Here is a 22213-nt window from a genome sequence, read left to right as displayed (position 1 = left end):
CTGTGGTTGGAAGGAGAAAAGGACACATGTGCACTTAACACTTCACATAATAAGTCCAGTAAAAATACATTTTTTCCTAAAAATAGACGACATAGTCTTTTTTAAGGGTGATACATATACTACAAGGCTTCTCTAACTTCTTAATAACTTTTCTAAGAAGATTTGCCTTTGCTTTCAAAATAGGCTTCAACCTTGGATTCATTTCGTTTAATTTGACCATAGTTTTTATCGATTTGTGGCAAGGAGCGTTGTGTTGATGAAACTGATTTTTTTCGTTTGCATTGAGGACGTTGGAATAGTTGGTTGATCAACCGAAATATATGTCTTTTATGAATTTTCCTTAAATTTTCTTCAATAATCATATTGAGTACTGATTTTGACAAAACGATTTAACAATTACTGAACGTTTTTGAAGCGTGTATCTTTCCACGATTGAATAGCATAACCTACTGAACACAAATGACATAAGAAATGTCAAAAATATTACACAGTTTCGCCATTATAAGCATTTCTAAATGTATCATCCCTATAGGAAAACCTTTTATGATTAAAAGAATATGAAAATTACTATCGATTTAAACGAATTTCTATCAATTAAACCACGCTCTAATCCTTAAAATTTTCAAAAACGTTCAACGAAAGTTTAGACAATATCTTCAGAAACTAGAAGGTACTCAGTACCTCCTAGTTTCTGGTGGCGAAATCATCGTTTGATATATTTACATGAAAATGAACTCATTCTATACCTTTTCAACTTCAAATTGGCACTAAAAAAAAAACAGATTTGGAATTAAACAAATTCAAATTGGAAATAATCGGATTCAAATAGGGACTAAACACATTCATATTGGGAATAATCATATAATAAACATAGATGGAGGAAGTATACGCAATTTTTACATGTCCGGCATGTTCCCAATATGGTTAGATTACGTTGTCGGATTGTGATATATTTTCAAATCCATGAATGTATATTATATTGAATGAAATATTTTTATTTGAGTGAATCCCGTTTCAATATGCACATTTGAATATTTGGAAACCGATATTTTTTCTAATTGTCGAATTCATAATAATCAGAATATTTATTATTTTCTCTATCAACCTACTGAAATACAAGGTTCGGCAACTTTTGCTCTCCTAGTGTCATTGGTGGTTTCACGTCGTTTGACGCGCTTGAATTTTGGTTTTAAATTTCTGATAGATTTAGGTATTTATTTCAATATATTTTGAGTTAAAATGAAACCTTGATTCACTATGGGACATAAGAAGTGCGTTCTTTGTGCAGAAACTCGCGAATTGATTGAAATACCGTATCAATGATATTTCAATGATTTCCGCCTGCTTCATGTCAAATTTGATAGTTTATGTTGGGGATAAATTTTGTTTACTGAAAATGACATATGAATAATCAATTTCAAATTGGGATGAAATGGATTGCTTTTAATTTGAGTTTTTCTATGATTCATGGACCTTTGTATGTCAAAAGGGAGTAGCGAACGAATCTATACGAAAGTTTAAATTCAAAAATCTATATCAGAATGAAAGATACAAAATATATTCAAAATTATATTATTTCATGTTTTCTATAGATACAGAAGAAATAAAATGAATTCACATAGAAATGGATGTTGTCCCAATTTGAAAGTGTTTCGTCCAATTTGATTATTCTCAATTCGAATTTTTTGAGTCTCAATTTGAAGTTGAAAAGGAATAGTATCGGCCATTAGTTATGAAAAAAACTTGAAAACCACCTCTATGCTCAAGCCTTATAGGCGATTCTATGGTCTTCAAGAGAAGACCATAGACTCACCCATCCACCTTGTCGCAGGCCGAATCTCTTCACCTCGCGATCGACAGAAAATCCATATTTTCACCTCGAGATGCACCCAGCTGTGCCGATCGCGAAAAAAAAAATCGCATCATCTCCATGCACCGCGTGCCGACGCATGCCTGACGACGCCGAAATGCAGCCAGCAAACAGGCGCAACGCGAGAATTCGGATTTAGGAATCCGCCAGTCTTCCTCTTTTCAGCCTCAGTTCGTTTCGGAACGTCCGTCTGTGTGCGGTGTTGTCGGTCTGTGCGCCGGTGTCCGTTCCGTGTTTTTCATGACAGCCTGACAGGATACCGTGTTTTCTATGTTCTGTGTGGAGGATCCCAACAATTTTGACAAGGTACGTCTCGAACACGAACCTCTGGATAGGGGTAGGCCGGTGTTGCGATTCTATGCGCGTTTATTTTGACAGTTGCTACCCTGGAAGACGAGAGAGGTTATGTAGGGATACCGACACTGAAAATATTGAAATTTCTGTGTTGTTTATGTATGAGGATGAGTAATGTTCACGTGTGTCAAGGTGGACCTTGTTTTGTTGAGAATAGACGTGTCTCATCGTTGTTTTAAGTGTTGTCTTTGGGAAGATCGAGATAATGTTTAGAAAGATGAAATAAGGCTGGATTGAAAATTTAACAAAATAGTTTGAAAATTTCGAAAATGGTAAACATTGCTGAAAAGATGAAAATAATTTTGTATTGAAATAATAATTAACGACGAAATTAACATACTTTCATACTGATCTTAGCAATGGAATATTCTTCTTCTCAACAGCTGATATGGAGTTTTTAACGCTTCTTTCTATACAATAAACATTCACATATTTCTCGTTTATTGTTTTATTGAAAAATTATTTTCCACACGTGAATTGGTCTGTCGTTGACAATATTGAGGCAGGTCGGAAAAAATAATATCATTTTTCAAAGGTTAAACCGAAACTTCATAAAAAGACGAATCATTTCAAAATAATAGTGGCATTTCCAAGCTCGCATCAATAACCATGAAATTGAGTTTCTTAATATTATCAGATTCACATAATTAATTTATTTTGTTTTTTATTTGTATCTGTTTTGGTCTGAAACATATTATATCTAGATGTACGACTGAATTGTTTGAATGTCTGATAAAATTCTTTAAGACACATGCTAAACCTCCTCGATGTTTTTGTTTTATCATTTAAGAAATTGAACCTGTGGAATTCAACAGAATTGTATTAAACCTTCGCAGATTTTCGACTTTAGGATTTGGAATGCGTAGATCTAAAAATTCAATAAAAAATTATGTTCGTCCACTGTCTGAAGCTTTTCTCAAAAATTATTGGAGATTTTTGTAAGTAATATCATAAGAGCATCTCATTTTTCCAGAAAAAAATCGAAAAAACACGTTGCTGAGTAATATTAAGTGCTGGTGGCAATAAAAATTCGAGACGAAGACGAGGATTTTTGCACCTGAACGAATATTCATTTAAAAAAAATACCACTTTGCATTGTGTTTTTAATTTTTCTCAAAATAAAAATTATATGCCCGAAAGGTATTTGACATGACATACACATAGTTGCACCTTTAGGAAGGTATTAATTTGAAAACTGAAAAATAAGTGATTTATTTTATCACAAAATACTACAAACTCAATTATTTATGGTATTGTCATTTTAGGTGTTAACAGCTGACAAGTCTTGATTCTGATTTCTTCGATTTCATATGTTTTTTGGTATGTTCAATCAAAATCTGAGGTTTGCCACCGAAATTTGGTGACGTGAAATTGAAAAAAATACAAAAAAAAAAAGTTTTTTTGCATATATCAATATCAATTTTTCGTGAATGACCTTTCCAAACATATACAATAAAGTATATAAAATTCATTTCATTATTATTTTTTCTCCGAAAAATGTTCTGGCTCAAACGATAATTGAAAATTGGCGTATTCCATCTGTCTCTACGAAAACACACTTTTTCCATTCCGAAACTTAAATTTACTATTAATGACATGTTCTACTCAATAATTTCTCCTTTCAATCCAATCCCGATGGGTTCAACCCATAAAGCCATCACCACTTTTTAAAAAAAACATTTTCAAAATAATTTTTTGAAATTTAGTTCTTTTTTATATTCATTTCAATTGATGGAATGATTCTGCCGTTGTATTTATACAATAGAGTACTCAAATTCAAATTTTTGTATGGGAAGGTCATTCACGAAAACAATTATATTTTCCGCATTTATTCAATGTTCCGTCATAACATTTTGGTGGCAAACCTCAGATTCGGATTCAGCCTTCCAAAAACATATGAAATCGAAACAACCCAAAATTTCTCTGTGAAAAACACATATCGACTAGACTTAGAGTGAATAGGAAAAGATTTTTGATGTTGATCTCTACTTTTGACCAGGAGGGTTATGACGATAGTGAACATCCCACACCAAACGAACAATTTCAGTTCACCTTTCGACATTCGACATGATTTAATAATGTTAAAATTAACATTTAGGACCTGAATTATTATAAAATATTATGAACACAAGGACAACTAATCCCGTCAATATTTAATAATGCATAAAATCATTGAAACACATGAATTATGTAACCATAAATCTAATTTTCCTCTGACCATCCATGCAAATTATGAATTAACCATGAGTTAATTGCGTAATTTTGGAATAGAAAATAGGAAATCAATCGATACAAATTTTAGCGAACCTGATTTATAATGAAAATTGGGCCAATGTTTCCATTTTGTATTGTCCCTATGCTTTTGTTGGCCTATCTTTTGTGAATGTCGCATTCACAAATTTTCTGTTGATTGTATAAACGCATTGATGCAGAAAGAAAGACAGTGCCTAATGAGCGCATTGCAATTTTCCACGTATGATATTCCTTTTCACTCCGAAATAATGGGAAAAACGCCAACAATGCTATCTGAATATTTGCTATGTTTTCAAACATTATGACCCATTAGACTTCTTATCTTGGCGATAATAGTCAGTTATAGTGCGAAAAAAAGTACTTATCCAAAATTATTGACTGAACCTGCTTTATTACTTTCTCAACCAGACTTCGATATTTTCAATGTGTATATGGTGAGATCAATGTTTTTATCAAGGTTGTTCAATGTCAATATTTATAGTGCGATAAAAGAACCTGATTTGTGCAGTCTAGTTTGTTAGATGGAATCATTCTCAAGAAGGATTGTAATATGGTCAATGAGAATTTCCTGAATTTCTCTCGTTGTTTTGAATTTTTGAGTGCTCGTTCCCCCAACAGACGCATTTCATCACGATGTCTGTATTTTGAGGTGCGAATGGTCTTGAACGATAAGGTTCAACTCTCTTTTACGATTCTATGACCGAATTCAATTATGTCCGTTCATCAGGTACATCAGTAAATACGATCACCTAAAAGGTTGAAACTTTTAGAAAAGGTTGTAGAAATGAAAAACAAAATGATCATCCTTCATCCAAAATATTATGTTGATTGCGTAACTAGAACAAGAGAAAATTCAATACGCAATATTTCCGTGAAAACATATTCGATCAATTTGATATTTCACCAATGACTATAAAATAACGATATCAAATTTGGTTTGGATCACTCCACCGGAACCAAAGAAATTTCGAAGTGCAGAATATCAAAAAAAAATCTAATTTTTCAGTGACAACAGATTCAATCATGAGTGAAGGGTTTTCATATTATAGGTTTAATTTTGATATAAAAAAAGGGAGTATATTTTTAAATAAATCAATGGAAGTTTGTTACATTATAAACAGGAAGGTATGCCATCAACGATGGAAAACGATATCAGACAAATGCCGCTAGGGATACGGTTGCAGTACCATATCCTTTTCATGAATTTTTCCATGACCAATTCGTACATTTTCCGCAGTATGTCCTTGATAACTTCACGAATTCTATTTTCAATGTCTTGAATCGATATTGTAGCATTGACATAAACCTTATCTTTTAGGTGGTCCCAAAGAAAAAAAAGTTTAAAGGTATTAAATCACAAGATCTCGTGGCCAATTGGGATCACCTCTTCCAGAAATAACGTAACCAGTATATTTCCGTATAATTTTCAACCTATGGTTATTTTGAAAACTTTTCACTTCGAAACCACTGAAAAACCACTCTATAAGTTAATTTTCTAAATTAACATCATTATATCGTCGGCTAAGAGTGTAAATCTGCTAAGTCCATTTTGAACAATTTCACAGGAGACCAAAAAAACCGTACAGTACAGTGTTATAATAATAATAATAAGAGAGTTTATTCATGAAAATACATTCAATAGAGTTTATTGAATGTATTTTCATGAATAAACTCTCTTATTATTATTATTATAACACTGTACTGTACGGTTTTTTTGGTCTCCTGTGAATTTGTTCAAAATGGACTTAGCAGATTTACACTCTTAGCCGACGATATTATGATTCATTATTCATCACAAAAAAACCTTTGAGAGCTTGAACTTTCACAACACCCTTGAAATTTATTCTTACTCTAGAATCCAAATAATAAAATGCCAGTAAAGAGGAACATAAAAGATGATTTGACCTGATGCAGTTTCTTGGTACCTTCCATGGCGCATTGCCTTTTATGTGTACGGAAAGAAACCATTGAAATGAGAAAAAATTGATTGCAGGGGTGGTGGTTTATTGAACTGAGCGAAATTTCCCTGGGCTCTGTTTTCAGTTGAACAGGCTCGTTGCCAGCTACACGATCGTAAAAGGTTGATGAAAAATTGTTTTTCGTAAACTGCGGCTACTATCGTAATTTTTTATTGCCCTTACAATCGCCGCATAAATCCCCTGAAGTGAATAAGGCTCTTTGCTCGGTCGCAAAATTTTATCACGCTCCTTTGCGATAAATGTTCCATTTGAATTCTTATCCGGCGGATTCAGTCTTCATAATATTCCATGTTAAAGCACTGCGGAATTTACAACGGGGTACATAATATCTGAAATCATTTAAAAACGGATTAACAAAATGAAAAAATTTTCGGAACGTAGTGGTCTCGAACCCAAGAACTCCGAGCAATAGGTTAGAACGCCAATCATTGAGTTGTGACTAAAAATATATTCAGCATCATCGTAGCGATGTTTGCTTTTGATTTCATGATTATGTAATGCTCAAGTGTTCAAAAAACATTTTTTCAATTTTTTATGACTTGGTTTTTGTTTTAAGCATTTATTGATCATATTTTCGGGATAGGAGTATCAATGTGGAATAGCATCTTGATTTTTGTATCGAATTCCATGCAAAAAGTTCTAATAGTTCCCCAGAAAAGCTCTGAATGGCGGACAGATGGATTTTTTCATTCGATTTTACTATTTGATCAATGAGAATCGTTGAGAAAAGAAAAAAATTTAATCCCTTATGAAATTTTCACATTTTACGTTTTGGAATGTATTAAATACGAATTTCGAGAGAAAATCCGTCCGTTCACCATTCAGAGCTTTTCTTGTCAATTATGAGAACTTTCCGCCTGAAATGTGAAAAAAAAAATATTGAAAATCAGTTTTCTAGGTACGCATTCATCCCCTTAGCTTGAGATTATGATCCAAGAATTGTTAAAAATTCATATTTGCAGAAATTGACTGAGCAGAATTATGAAATTGCGAAAGTCTAATGTTGTAATTGTACCGAATGCAATATTTGTACCGCAAAATTCTAGGTGATTGTGTTTTTCTGAGTTGTGAATTTTAAAATATCCCCCCTTTGAAGATGTTTCTCATATTTGGTCGAGGAAAAAGAGATAGGCAGTTAAAATGTTTTTATTGACTCAAAGCTAAGAGCCATCGACCTTAGGTCCTTCAGCTCAGTACAATCAACATACACCTTATTCTATCCGCAAAAAAAAAATAGTATTCCAATGGTCATATTATAAATTCTTCTTATTTTTGGATAAGATTTGAGTTTTTGATCTAAGTGAACGCCTAAGTATTTGATTGATTGTTAGGTAGTCTGAGGTAAAAGTATTTCATATTTTGCGCTTTACTTCAATGCTTTATAAAAAGTGTTATAATCATCCAATTCAAGTCAAATATGCGCCGTTTTGTTCGATGACCTGTTACCAAGAAAATCCAACTTCATAATTTATTTTTTTCGTAGAAGCCCTAGTCACTATTAGCAAAACACTCGTACAACCAATTTTCACTGGGCAGTATTGAGGCCCCAAGTGCGTTGGCCATATAGACAGAAACAGGTAGTAGTCACTGAGTAGGCTATAGAATGGAGGCAAATTAACTTCGCATCTAAACTTATGGCTTCTGATGGCTTCTCATCGAAGATGACCTAGTGTTGTCTTGAAGAAACAAGATTTCTCTCCTATTCTCGAATACCCTCCTGTTGTATCGCCAGCTTCAAACGATCGAGTTATTCACAGTAGAGGCAAGAATAGATCATTTGACCATAGGTAAGCAGCTTATAGTAGAATAATTCCTGACAATCCCACCAAAACATACAGCAACACCTTCTTGATCGTGAATCCTGGCATGGTCACGGTCTGGAAAGTTCCGTTGGCTTTCGACCAAGATCTCTGTTGGTTGACATTGTCCTAAGTGAGCATTTTTCATTTCCAGTCACCATCCGCTTCAGAAATTGATCAATTTTGTTGAGATTCAGTAGCGATTCGCCATTCGGTCCATGAGGTCTTTTTGCGTTTCTGAAAAGGTTGAATCCTTATTGTCATTATAAGTAGCTTTTCGTTGAGAAAATATTTGAATATAGTATGAAGGAATGAACAATTATGTATAATTTGTACAATTTCTTTTATTACATATTGTAGTAATGCCTAATTCGTTAACGTGAACATAATCAGAAAAAAATCACCTCCCATTTAGAGATTCGAACCCAAATTTTCCCAGTCAACTCATCACCTTACAGCTTCTCCCTCGGCTTCTCCCATCCATCAAACTTTCATCTCATAATTCTTTCCTATCTGATTCCATCCCTGCATCGGAAAATGCTACTCCCTTTTCACAAATTCGGACCGTTTATACCCGATGGAATAATCGATAGTTATCGGCGAAGAGGAGCCCGTTTAAATATCAAATTTCCATTAGCGGTGTAATCCAAGTCTGCCCGGGTACTCTAGGAAGATAGCCCCGGATTTGGCGCTTCCGAATTCCAATTCCAATCGAATAATTATTTTCCGTCATTTCCCTTATTTACTTCTCTCGCTATCGAGAGGATTCGGTCTGAAAAGCTTCGGAGATAGCCAAGTCTTGATTGGTTAGAGTGGGGATCGATTCGAATGGCCTATACATATATTTCGAAACTACTGATGTGGTTTTTAGTAAAATGAGTGGAGGATTTTGCTTACGAGATATCTGAAGGTAAAATATGCTCTTGGTATGCCTTTGAAATGATATCTGAAGGTAGAAGATGCTCTTGGTATACCTTTGAGATGACAAACACTTCACAAAATAAGTCCTGGGCCTAACCAGGAAAAAAGCTTTTTTTCTTGAAAATTCAATTTTCACGACAACATAGCCTCCTTCAAGAATGAAACCTATACTTCAAGGCTTCTTAAACACTTCAATATATTTTCTGTAGTAAGAAGATTCGTCTGTGCTTTCTAAATAGACTTCAACTTCTGCAACCATTTCATCATTAGAGCCATATTTCCCTGCATCATTTTTTTGAGGTCTGCTACAAGGCAGCATTCCTGGGGTCAGATCTGAAGAATAAGATGGGTAGTTGAGCATGAAATTGCAATTTGTTCAATTTGACCATGGTTTTAATCGATGTGACAAGAAGAACTGTGTCTCGGTTGAAGAGAATTTCTAAATATCTGCTCCCAATCGATCCAATAACGTTATTTAATATTAACTGTTGATGGTTTTACTTTTGCCAAGATAGTCAATGAATTATATACTATGCACGTTCCAAAATACAGATGCCATAACCATTTCAGTTTATATTTGAGATTTTGGTTGCTTTAGACGGCTTTTGCCAATAGTTTAGCACTTAGCTGACTATTTCTCTTTAACTCAGTGGTGTAGTGATGAATCCATGTTTCATCCACTGAAATGACTATCCTGCTGAACAGAAACTACTTCTTAAAAGTTATTAGAATATATGATTCAAGAAAGGTTTTTGAAGAATACGATAGAGTGACCGATCCCTTTCAAGCTTAATTTTCCAGTCAGATAGTTTAGTTAGAGAGTCAAAGCGCAAAAAGCTACAAACTTCACCAGAAATTAGAAAATCAAGTTCCAAAAATTTTTCGACCTAAGAGTAATCAACCCAGATGGGTTGCAAAATAAATTACTAAATGCTATATACATATTATCTTTCCTCAATTTCGCTTGGTGTGGCAATGGGCAGCTAATTGCTCAATTCATTACTTTCGAAAAGAGTATGATCTTGTGGAGAACTGATCTGGCGGAATACTTATAACCTCATACTGTCCAAAACTTCCCAAGTTGGTTCAAAAAACTTATCGAATAGTTCATCGTTTTTACTTATGGAAAAAAGATCAAAAAACCGAATATCACAACTGACAAACTTTTTTGACTACACATCCGAATTGAGAAATAGGAATTCAGTATAAAAACATGCTTCTAGAGTCTAGGGATAAATTCAATATCAAAACAGACAGCAACATCTGAATATTGCAATGGATTTTTGGAATTGTTGAACTCCTTTGAAATTTCTCACTTTACGTTTAGAAATCCAAAAATGAAATCCGTCCTTAAGCTTGTTGGGAATCTATCGATTCCCTCGAAAATTTTCGAGTTAAGTTAAATTTCGAGGGAATCGATAGATTAGCTTCTTTCTGAAACTATAAGAACTTTTCTCATAAAATTCGTAACAAAAAGTTGTATTTAAGGTAATTCATCTAAATTAATTTCCAATTTTCAATAATGGTTGGGGCCAGCTCGAACGGAACAAGAAATGGAAAATATGTCGTTTTGTGGTCCCAACTCAATATCGCCGATCGTTACAATCACTCTCTCTTTCACATCCCTGTGTTCACAGTAGTAAGTTAAGCTGTACAGACAGCAATCAGCTGATGCATAATCATAGAAATACAGTCCGCTAGTTCATAACCTGTTTCATTTCACATTGTTATTATTATTGTTTGTTCTTATTCAATATAAGTATAAAAACCGAGTTAAGTTTATTCTCTAGTGGTGAATGTTTTTTAAGTATATAAAAATCAGTCACTTAATCATGTTTTTTGGCGACTAACAATATTGTTTGATGATTGATGTTCTCGCTTCAGAATTTGATTGAGATATATACGGTCAAACCAAAAAGTACATTTCTGAGGACAAAAACTTATTCCTGAACAAGTGAAGTTATGTCATCAGAAATTTATGGAAATCCTAGACTTTAAAATCTCGATATTCTATCGAATTCCAAATAATCGAGAATTTTAGAGCTATGATTTTTCGAGTGACATTCGATAAGCAATCATTTTCAGCTCTCTTCGATTTAAAATTATGGGCCAATGCTAAGTAATCACTCATATCAGTTTTTTTTACTAAAAAAATTGATATAATGAAATGGATGGATTGTCGAATTTATACGCGTGATATTAATAATTTCGCAAAAAATTATAAATACTGCATAATCAGACATATTGGAGTACGCAGGTTTAAAATAACTAATCGAAAATAAAATAATGAAATTATATCAGACATATACAGGGTGTTTCCTAAACATGCGGCAAAAATTCAGGGGGTTGTTCCTTGGACTATTTTAAGCATGTTTTGTCCTTGGATGATTTTTGAAAAACCTCTTTGTTTCGAAAATACAGGGCGAACAACATTTTTCATATTTTTAAAATTAATAATAGTTTGAATAAAAATGCGTACCGCTCTGTGTTTACTAAGTAAGTACAATTTATTTTTAAATTTGTTTAACAACATTCCAATTACTAAAAACAGCCATGATAATTGATAAGTGCAGATGGTAAAGGAATACAGATTAAACACGGTTTTCATTTGAATTCGTTTTGTGATGTATTAGCAATTTTTAGTCAAAAAACTGGCCGTTTTTAGTAATTGGAATGTTGTTAAACAAATTTAAAAATAAATTGTACCTACTTAGTAAACACAGTGCGGTACGCATTTTTATTTAAACTATTATTAATTTTAAAAATATGAAAAATGTTGTTCGCCCTGTATCTTCGAAACAAATAGGTTTTTCAAAAATCATCAAAGGACAAAATCTTCTTAGAATAGTCCAAGGAACAACCCCCTGAATTTTTGCCGCATGTTTAGGAAACACCCTGTATAGTGACATTTGATATTTTGATCTTTCAAATATTGAATAGATCAAAAAAACCAATTCAAAATACATGATCTCTTCACAAAAAAGAAAAAAATTATCTAAGGGTATCCCAATCCGTGGTAAAAATAAAACATTATTTGGCATCCCATAATAAGTTGTTTTAGTGTATTGATCCTCCTTACACCATAACACGATTCATAATTTCTGAATGATTGAATCAGAGAACCACATTTCCAAATATTCTGATCTTGATCAGAAATTGACTACACATAATCATGAGATTTCAAACGAGTACCGTCATAGTTATGCTGAACGCATTTTTTTTTATAGCAAAGGCCTAAGCTCACGGATCACAATGGACTAGTTTTCATTTTTTTGTTAAGGATTAATTCTAAAAAATTAAGTAAAATGAAACAAAAATGTGGAAGAATCATTGAAATATCTCTAGAAATGAAAAAGTTATGGGACTTTGAAGTTGCGCTTGGAAGAATAATTTCATAGTACGCAGCGTATAGTGTGTGACGTCACGCCACTTACACGAGGTGACTGGTATTCGCAGAGTGCTTACGAATTCATTGGTGTACAATCACTTGTGCCGTTCGTGTCGTGTTTTGTTCGTTACACGATTGCTGAAATAAAAAAAAATCCTAGAAATATTGTATTATACCTATGTGTGCAAGCACGACAATTAAAAACCCCAATAATATTTGATAATGGATAGACTTCAACAACCAGTACTCAACTACAAACTGTTTATGAAACGTTTTTCAAATAAATCATCGTTATAAGTTGAACCATGATGAAGCAAACTCAAAAGTAGATACTTACTTGAAAAGTTTAACTCCTTTTATTTCAGCACTGACATAAGATGGATTCGAAAAAAAAAACTCCATCACTGCGAATATGTCTATTTTAGGCAAATTGTCACTTTGTCCTTTCACGAAGCCTTCTTCCATTATGGTGGCATAAAAACAAAACTCGAGTTAAAACTACACTGTACAACTACAAACGGCGCGAGAGCCTTGGCGCGGCTAAGTATTTAAACGTAATTTATGGTGTAGCGATCACAGGCAAGTGGCGTGACGTCACAGACGAGTCGGAGACCAAAGACGTTCCGCGCTAAAATTCGTAAATTTGAATAATCTATTTCTCAGTCATTTATTGATGGATTTTCAAAATGTTTCCACTGATTTATCAGTTTTGCTCTATATTTTGATTCTATCGTGTCAAGTATAGTATTATCAACATCACTAAACTAGTCCATTGCTAGAAAGCTCAGCCTGTATTTGGCAGCTTAAGGTACAATTCCAAAGACGTTGAATAGTTTTATCAATTCATAAATCATTTTTTATTGAAAATCAATTGGATTTAGAATATTTTTCGAGATATGAGAAAATAATACATCATTGTGTAACATTGGCAAGAAAAGGACAACAAGGACTTATACCCTCTGGCAGACTTTTTCAACTCCACGCTCACGCGGATGTACATAAAGCTACTGGAAGACGCAACAATCTCTCTGTTCTCTCTCGATCATTCACCTCCCCTATGGCGCCGCTGAAAAATCGCAAATAGACAATCGATTTCTTATTCCTCCGGTGGGATTGCGATAAAAGAACGGACAACCTCAGCGGGATTCGATGTTGGAGCTTTTCCCGCACAGCGAACCTGCCGGATGAAATGATTTAGTGTGCCTCGTGAGAACGAGAGAACACTCGTGGTAATTAGTTTGCGGAAAGTGAGGCTGAGCTGGGGGGTGTATGGTTGAAATGTTTTGGTATCCGCGCTTGTGGAAGATGAAGAGATGTGCGAAGGAATTCTTATACTTTTTTCGTGTATACCGACTGAGGAGTGACTTATGTACCGGGTTTTTCACCATAATTTGACCCCCCTTCAACTTTGTTACTGAAAGAGGTACAAAAAAAGTTTTCTACAGAAGTTTCATGAAATCGTCTGTTGTTTTTTAAAATTATTTCAAACAATGAAATATATCCAGAGTGGGCAACATATTGATTGCAACTTCATTTCTTCAAATGGAACACCCTGTATATTTTTCTATATTTGACTAGCTCTTTTTCCCCTGATTTCGATACCACAGAGTTTCAAATTTTAAGAACCAACTGGCAAGCTAAGTAATCAGTTTTCAAGTGGAAGCCTGCGATAACTCAAAATGCCCTCTTTTGAGTTATCTCGTTGACAACTATATGACAAATATGACAAGATATGAAAAAATCTGACGACACCATTAGAATCTCTATATTGGATGACTACAAACCGAATTTCGTGAAGTTATCTCCAGAAACAAATGAATTATACAGAAAGAAGAAAATATCGATTTTCAGTTTTTTCGAGATATCTCAAGAACCATTGGAGATATTTTGGATCTGTTAACAAAAACACACTTATCCCTAATTAACGCAACTTTTGTGTAATTTAAGCTACCGTGTATCTCTAACGGTTTTCGAAATCCCTGTAGTAAACAAATAAACAGTCTAATGGTTTCAGTTTTTGAACCAGTTGGATTTTGTGGAGATATAAACTTGAATATCTCCTTAAAATTCTCCATGCTATTGTTTGAGAAGGATTGAGTCCTAAGTAATATTAAAAGGGCATCTAATTTTTCTGAAAAAAATTTAAAAAACGCGTTGTATCTTTAAGAAGCATGAGTGATGGTGACAATGCTTTTTGATAAAAAATATTACTTTGCATTGTCTTATTTCCATTTTTTTCACAGGAAATATTAAATGCTCGAATGGTATCTGACAAGACTATGTCATGAAACCATAATTACTTGTTATCAAAGGTAAAGTAACTCTACTGCTGACAGAAACTGTACAGTTTTCCATCTAAATATAATTTGTAATTCAAAATTACCTTTGAAATCGGTGAAAATTAAGACGAGGAAAAAAGTCGTATGGAATGATGTATGGAATGTAGATTGATGTCGAATCGATAATATTAATATTTTCTTACTGTTTTTTTGCTGCTACCGAATCAATATTCTCCTCTGCGTTTGCATTGCTTTATCGGAAATTCACTTTCGATTAACTGAAAAATGGCGTCAATGAATTATTCTTGAATTTCTCCCAGTATTCACAAATGAGCACTGATTTTGATAAAACAATTCAACAATTTCTGAATGTTGTTGAAGCGTGTATCCCTCCATGATAAATACCATAACCTACTAAACACAAATGTCATAAAATAACAAAGTGTTGCCATTATAACCATTTTAAAATGTTTCATTCCCACTGGAAAACCTGTAAGTTTCGTTGTTGTAAATTTTCAGTATGATCTTTACAATTACGGATTTACCTCAGAAGAGCTATGGCTCTGTGATTATCGCTGAAACTTTCATTCAGTCGATCTAAGATAAAGTTTTCATTCATTTCTTTGAATTATTTCCGATATTCTAAGGGGAAAAAATAAATCTAAAATTTGCGGAGTTCATATTCAAACGAATCTTGACACAGTTCAACCAAAGACTGTTTCCATCGAAACGAGGCTGGGACAGTCCTCCAGCCTGGACCCAGAGGTCCCCCATCTGACCCCAAGGGACCATCATAACGCGGTAATGGCTTCGTTATGCACGTAGTCGCGAAAGGCAGCTCACGACCGAGATCTTATCTCGCTTACAAATTTGAATCCACATTGCACATCATTGTTAACTGCCACCATTATAATTCCAACGCGGGCTGTTAACAGGGTGCTGGTGACAGTTTACATGCACTTCGTTTCCGAGGTAGATGGCGTTGTTGTTTTTTTTTGGCGAAAAAGCGGCATAAATCACGGCAGCGGAGACAAAGGGGGTCAGACGTGTACCTTATTTTTTGTTTAGCGGCACGGTCCACAGATGACAATGCTAGATAATAATCGTGCGAGTTACTCGAAGTTTATGTGAAATAGGGATCCGGCCGAAAAGGTGGATTTGCCGTTTATTGAAACAATAGATAGGGAGATTTATTAGAATTACATCGTTATTACGTCAGGTTACAAGAAAGAAAATCATTACTCTGTACATTACAATTGCTCATGAGACTCTAAAGACTGATGTCTAGGGGTGGTTTGGCTTATTTGGCAACAAAACTCCTCTTCTTCTTCTTCATGTGCCCTGTCAGTTTTGTCCGACGTTGGCGATAACCATTGAGAATGCTTCTCGATCCTGTGCCATTTGCAAAAAATGACCTGCATTTTTTTATTCCGGTCCATTCTTGGATATTTCCGAGCCAGGAGGCTTGCCTTCTTCCTACACCCCTCTTTCCTTTTATTTTGCCGCTGATTATCAATTGCAGAATTCGATAGCGACTTCCCCTCATCACATGGCCCAGATAGGATATCTTCTCCTACGCTTGATGACATTAAGCGATTCTCTATTCTTGTTGGCTCTTCTTAAAACTTCTTCATTTGTTTTGTGTGCTGTCCAGGGAATTTTGAGCATACGTCTGTGTATCCACATTTCGAATGCTTCAATGCGGTTCAATGTTGACAACTTGAAGGTCCATGTTTCGACACCATACAAAAGCACCGGCCAAACATTTGACCATTCTCTGCCTCAAGTCCAGGCTAAGGTGGTCATTACATAAAAAGTTGCAAAAGTGGTCTTGGCCATTAACCACTCCTACCCAGGTTTTTACATATTTGATAAAATTAATTTAAATTTAAATTTAATAAAAATATACAAAAATCGATCCTTTTCACTCTAAACAAATAATATTGAAATGAAAACTTTACTTAAATAGGTTTTTGATGAATTACTGTGCTATTAGGATGGAACCTCTTCTGTAGATTATTTTCAGCCTTCTTAACACCAGATCTTTGCAGGAAGCTATAGTATTCCATTTCCCATTCAGCGAAGTTGGTGTAATAACGCCTGGTATTACGCAGGTATTTTCTCAGTTTCAGGAACTGAAGTGGTTTAACGTACGTACTATTTCAACTTATATATCTCAAGGAAGTACTTCTTGATATTTTTCAATCCCAAGAGAAGTTTCTGTTGTTCCGATCCCAAGGGAGGTGCTTTGGGAAAATGAACAACGATATTAGAATATGTTAACCTGAATTTACAACTCCTTCTCGGATTTCTAACCAAGACATTATAAAGAAATGATAACATTTATCATAAAATAAACCCGAGAAGGAGTTTCGTAGAAATTATTCGACACAAAAAAAATTCTACCAAACCTGAAATACGTTTCTACAAGATGGATGACTCTAAAAACACTACTGTTTCAAAACTAATCAATTCGTCCTATGAGATCATTACTACTTGTTGAATGCAAATATTCATGTCAGCACAACGAGAATCCCGACACAATTCCGCCGATAAATTAGATTTTAAATCTCAAATTTTGAAAATCTTTCATAAAATTTTCTCTGTTTTCCTTCTCTAAATACGCGCATCCGCATCCCGACCAATGGCGTCCGATGAATTGACAGATAACCGCGTCTTTGAAAATTCCAGTAGCGTAACATGAATTGAAGCGTGCAAAATCGTTACATATGTAACCTTCTTGTGGTACGCCTATGACTGCTGACAGATAAGGTTCTATTTTTCTGTGGTTGGGAGATTCATTCATTCAGAGGTTAGGAGGTAAAAAATTGCATGCTGCATGCACTTTTACATTTGAGGATTGTGAAATATTGGCTTTTGGCAATTTTTTTCATTTTACTACGAAGAAAAGTATTTTATCTAAGAGAACATTTTTCTGATTTATTCACTGATTTTGAGCTCCTACTTTTTGGCGCCCCGGCAAAATGTCCAGTATGGCGGCCCTGTATCAATACTTCATGCCTGTCAAAATTGATTTAGCATGATAACTAGGCAAATTTTCCATTTATCAATCAATTATAACAATCGTTAATATAAATCTTATTTAAAGTTGGATCTCCTGATTTTTATGAATCCCAAAACGCATTAAAACAATAAAGGTGAACCCAGGCTCGCCATGAAAAGTGCGAGGAAAAGTGACACTTCTCCTTTTTATAAAATAATATACTATTTTTTTACTATTCATATTAGCATCATATGTAGTGAATCTATAATCAACAATATTTACGAAGAAGTATATGGTTTTTTCAGGAAAGTGCTTGAAAATTTAAGTGGGGAGACCGAGTATACATGTTTTCAATTACACTATTAAATGTTGAGTTTCCGAAATTATTTTTTCAAATTTTGTTCTCTCGATTCTTCTCCTTCAAAATTCTTGGTTTTCGTTCTAAGAGGATCAAAACCGTATAACAATTCTCACATTTTCCTGGAAAAAAATTTCTCTATTCGTTAATCCCAGGAAAAGTTTTATGCAAGGATAATGAAATAATCGTTAAAGTTTCCCAGTATATTACTCAACCGCAATGGCAATCACGTTTCAAATCGACCAGTAATTATTTTGTAACCGTTAAACGTTTTCCTTTCGTTCCCCTACAAAAACTAATAGAACGTACAATTCAGAAAAGCAATTTCGTTTCTTGTCGATAACTGTAATGAATCTATAAATCTTACTTACCGTTAGATATTATGTCATACTGGAAGGCGTTCACAGTAGATCACTTCATGGCGTTGCACTGAGAGAAATCCAAATTTTTTTATTAATAAAGCACTTATTTGGAGGTTATTTATTCACAACTAATACAGCAGATTTATATATAATATATTCATTAATAGTTAAATGATGCATTCAAAAAAGTTTATTAATAGAGAATAAAACATTTGTTTACAAAGTATTTGATGATATTTGATATATTTCGGTTATAAATAATTTATATGAACCTACGGTATCTCCACAAATAACATAAATTCATTATCAACAAATTTTCGACTGATAGTTAACGAACATTTGCTATTTATGAATAAACTTTCACAAGAATTCAATAATTTAATCATTCAAAATATAGGATTTATTAATAATTAACAAACTAACATAATTCTAGCGATACAATCTGTGGAAAAGTTTAATGACATATCCCTCAAAGAGAAGCGCATCTCCTTGCAGGATCTGTCCTTGAACAGCTCCTTTGATTTGAATTTCCTTTTTAAACATAAAATTTGTGTTTCTATGGGCTTATTGAACGCCGCTTAGCACATCTGTACTGAATTTTGGGTTTAGATCGTTTGAACCTACTTAGTTGTTAGTGATAATGGTAGAACAGTATGGTTAGAGGGAACAGATTCGATCAAGATGACTAGGATTCAAACCCGGATACTCTCAATATAAACTCTAAATAATTACCTAATTTGGCAAACGGTTCTTCTCAGACCCCTACAATCGGATAAAAGAAACAACCAAAATAATTATCTGAGAAATACGTTAACCATTACTGAATTGATATATTTTTTTATTCAGCATGGATACATATTACTTATAAATAAGGTTTATTAATTATTACTCAATGATATATTAACCTCAACTATATTTATTTCCTTCAAATGAATATTTCTTCAGCATTATTAATATAATATAAATGAAGTGTAATAATAAATGATGATTATTGGTGGGATTTCAAATAAATTATTTATTTGTTTCTCATTTGTAAACGTCAGTTTCCAAAAACACAATATTAATCAAGAAAGTTTATTTTATCAAGTCACTAACTTGTAAAACTGACAGTTAACTTGCAAAATTTTTACAAGTTAGTAGTATTATTTACATTAGAAAATTTTCTTTTATCGTCATATAACGTATTTTTCCATATCTTCTACATCATTCATGTTTAAGGAGAGAATTTCGTCACATCGACAACATTCAAAAATCCCAAATATTGTTTTACAATTTTCGCCAGCAACCACTGGTCATCAGAAGCATGTAAAAGAAATTGTTCAGCCTCTTCTTTACTTAATACCTTGGCCTTTTTTGGCGTATAACGCTCATTTTTTCGTTTCAGAAACGCTATTATCTTTTGAAATCTGCAAATGACAACTAAACGTCATATTTTTCAATGAATTTTTTAAGGAAAACAAACCTGCGAACAGGGGCATTTTCTTTCATTTCCAAGCAGCTTTTCAGCATAGACCATTTTGCCCATAAAGTATTAGGGCTGAATCTAGCTGATAGTTGATTCAAGTAGACCAACAAAACATCTTCAGTTACCCCAATCACACTATTTTTGTTTTGCCACTTTTTGAAGTCGTCGTATTCTCGCTCGTACCTTGAAGCTGATTTTGCAGGTAATAAACTTGAAGCTACACTACTGGCTGCCTCAATAATTTCTTTTGATACATTCATTCTCGCTTTCGCCAAAACAAATGTAAAGAAAAATAAACAGACATGTTCATGACAACGCTTCTATAGACTTATATAAATATATGTCTATGATAGCTTACGACATTTGAGACAAATTATTGAGATTTTTTTGGAATTTATCTAACCATTTTACAAATGAGAAACAAATAAAATATAAAACAATACACGCAAGGTAACGGGTTTTACTGGCTCAAGGAGGTAACTGACTCGCCTGCGGCTCGTCAATTATATCCTCCGTTCGCCAGTAAAAACCCTCTTACCTTGCTAGTAATGTTATATACTATTATTTCCATGAAACTAATATAAGTTTGTCCATATATCCAATAAATGATTTATTAACTATAATGCATTTTCCATAATATCAAATAAACACTTCTCTCAGTGTGGTTGAGGTCAGAGGAATTGAGAGAAACTAGGACAAAATTTGGAAAAACTAAATACTGAATGTCAACTCAAAAACTGCTTCATTATCCTAAGCTCAACATTGAATCAGATGAAATTGGGTTTTATAATATGTGAAATCTTGGAGGTTCTTCTATTTAACTTATTTCACACTGCATTAGAGTTGAAATGAAGCAATTTCAATTCGACTCATTGAAAAAACTAGTTCACCATATTGCGTGAAACTCCTTGCAAATATCAGTGAATATAAAGGAATGGAATAGAATAAATTGTGATTCATAAATCAAACAAAAATCTGCGTAGGCTAATGACGATAGAAGTCATAATTATTTAATATCTTCTCTCCTTTGGATAGCACCTTGTATTCCTCATCAAATTCCAAAAACTTACCTCTAACCTTCTCCACAAAGATCGATCCATTACTACTTACATACTACGAAAATATCAGAAATTTTCCTTGCAGATAAAATACCACTTAATTTATGGTTTGTTTGGTTAGACACTTTCCTTGAAAATCTAATCATGAGTTTCGCTAAAAACTATTCATGGATTCAAATAACTGGTTATCTAACTTAAGGTATGACCTGTCTTGATAAAACTGCTTCAAGACAACGTTAAATGCAAATAAATGATGCATGAACCTCCCACACTGCTGATGAGAGCATCGATCTTGGATTAGTGGATATTCGAATATAAATGATTCTCTAATGTAGAATTCGTTCGAGGAATTTGAGAGAACAGATGTGCGTGGTGGCTTCTGACAGAAGTCCTGCACGTTTCAAATAATAGTTTGTTTTTCACATTTATGAAATTTAGTAAGAAATGAATTTGCTTAGTGCTCTTTCAAGAAGGACAATTATTATTACTGCTGGCTTAGTTTTTTTCGTCTCCAGTTTTCGCTATTGGTCGATCTTTCGCTGATTGAAAAATTTTCTATCTAGATACTTGCAATTTTTTCTTCTTCATTAGAACTAGTTTTTTTTCCTGGAACTTCATAAATCGCTTTTGTCGTTGGAGTAAAGTCTGAAAAATACTTATCAAGTCATTGCGTTGCTTGCACAGTATTTTTCCTGTCAAAAAACAGTTTTTATCAATACGGAAAATTCTTTTTTCGGCAACCGTCCGGGAAGTGGTCACTTCCCGGACGCTTTTTCTCTGAGAAAGTAGCATTTCCCGGCCTAGTCCGGAAAGTACGTACTTCCCGGACTAGGCCGGAAAAGAATCATAGAATCCATAACAACCGAGATAACGGCTGACAGTTCATATGAAATTAGTTGTCAAAAATTTGCATGTTTTTTATCGCAATCGTAATAAAATATGGAAAGCAGCAGCGATAGTGTTATTTTACATGGTTGCCGAAAAAATATTGTACGCAACACGCCCGAAAATGGTTTTTTTGGACTCACAGACTTCCAGGACTCGCTTACGCTCGTCCTGGAATTTTGTCTATTCGTCCAAAAAAACCCTATTTTCCGGACTTGTTACGTAAATTACTATTTTC

General features: G+C 33.8%; 1 protein-coding gene across 2 annotated transcripts in view; it reads left to right on the top strand.

Annotated features, from left to right (window-relative positions):
- Positions 1–2012: 2012 nt before the first annotated feature.
- LOC123678819 (ras-associated and pleckstrin homology domains-containing protein 1) overlaps positions 2013–22213 on the top strand; it is a 384693-nt gene continuing 364492 nt past the window's right edge. Inside the window, exon 1 of one of the 2 annotated variants that reach the window (XM_045616056.1) lies at positions 2013–2176. In XM_045616056.1, coding sequence (XP_045472012.1) covers positions 2141–2176 — 36 coding nt within the window. In that variant the 5' untranslated portion in view covers positions 2013–2140. The remainder of the gene's footprint in view (positions 2177–22213) is intronic. The other variant, XM_045616055.1, reaches the window with a different exon arrangement.

The sequence above is a fragment of the Harmonia axyridis genome, chromosome 4 (assembly GCF_914767665.1).
Source record: "Harmonia axyridis chromosome 4, icHarAxyr1.1, whole genome shotgun sequence".
NCBI classification, from domain to species: Eukaryota; Metazoa; Arthropoda; class Insecta; order Coleoptera; family Coccinellidae; genus Harmonia; species Harmonia axyridis.
This window is presented reverse-complemented; position numbering and strand designations above follow the sequence as displayed.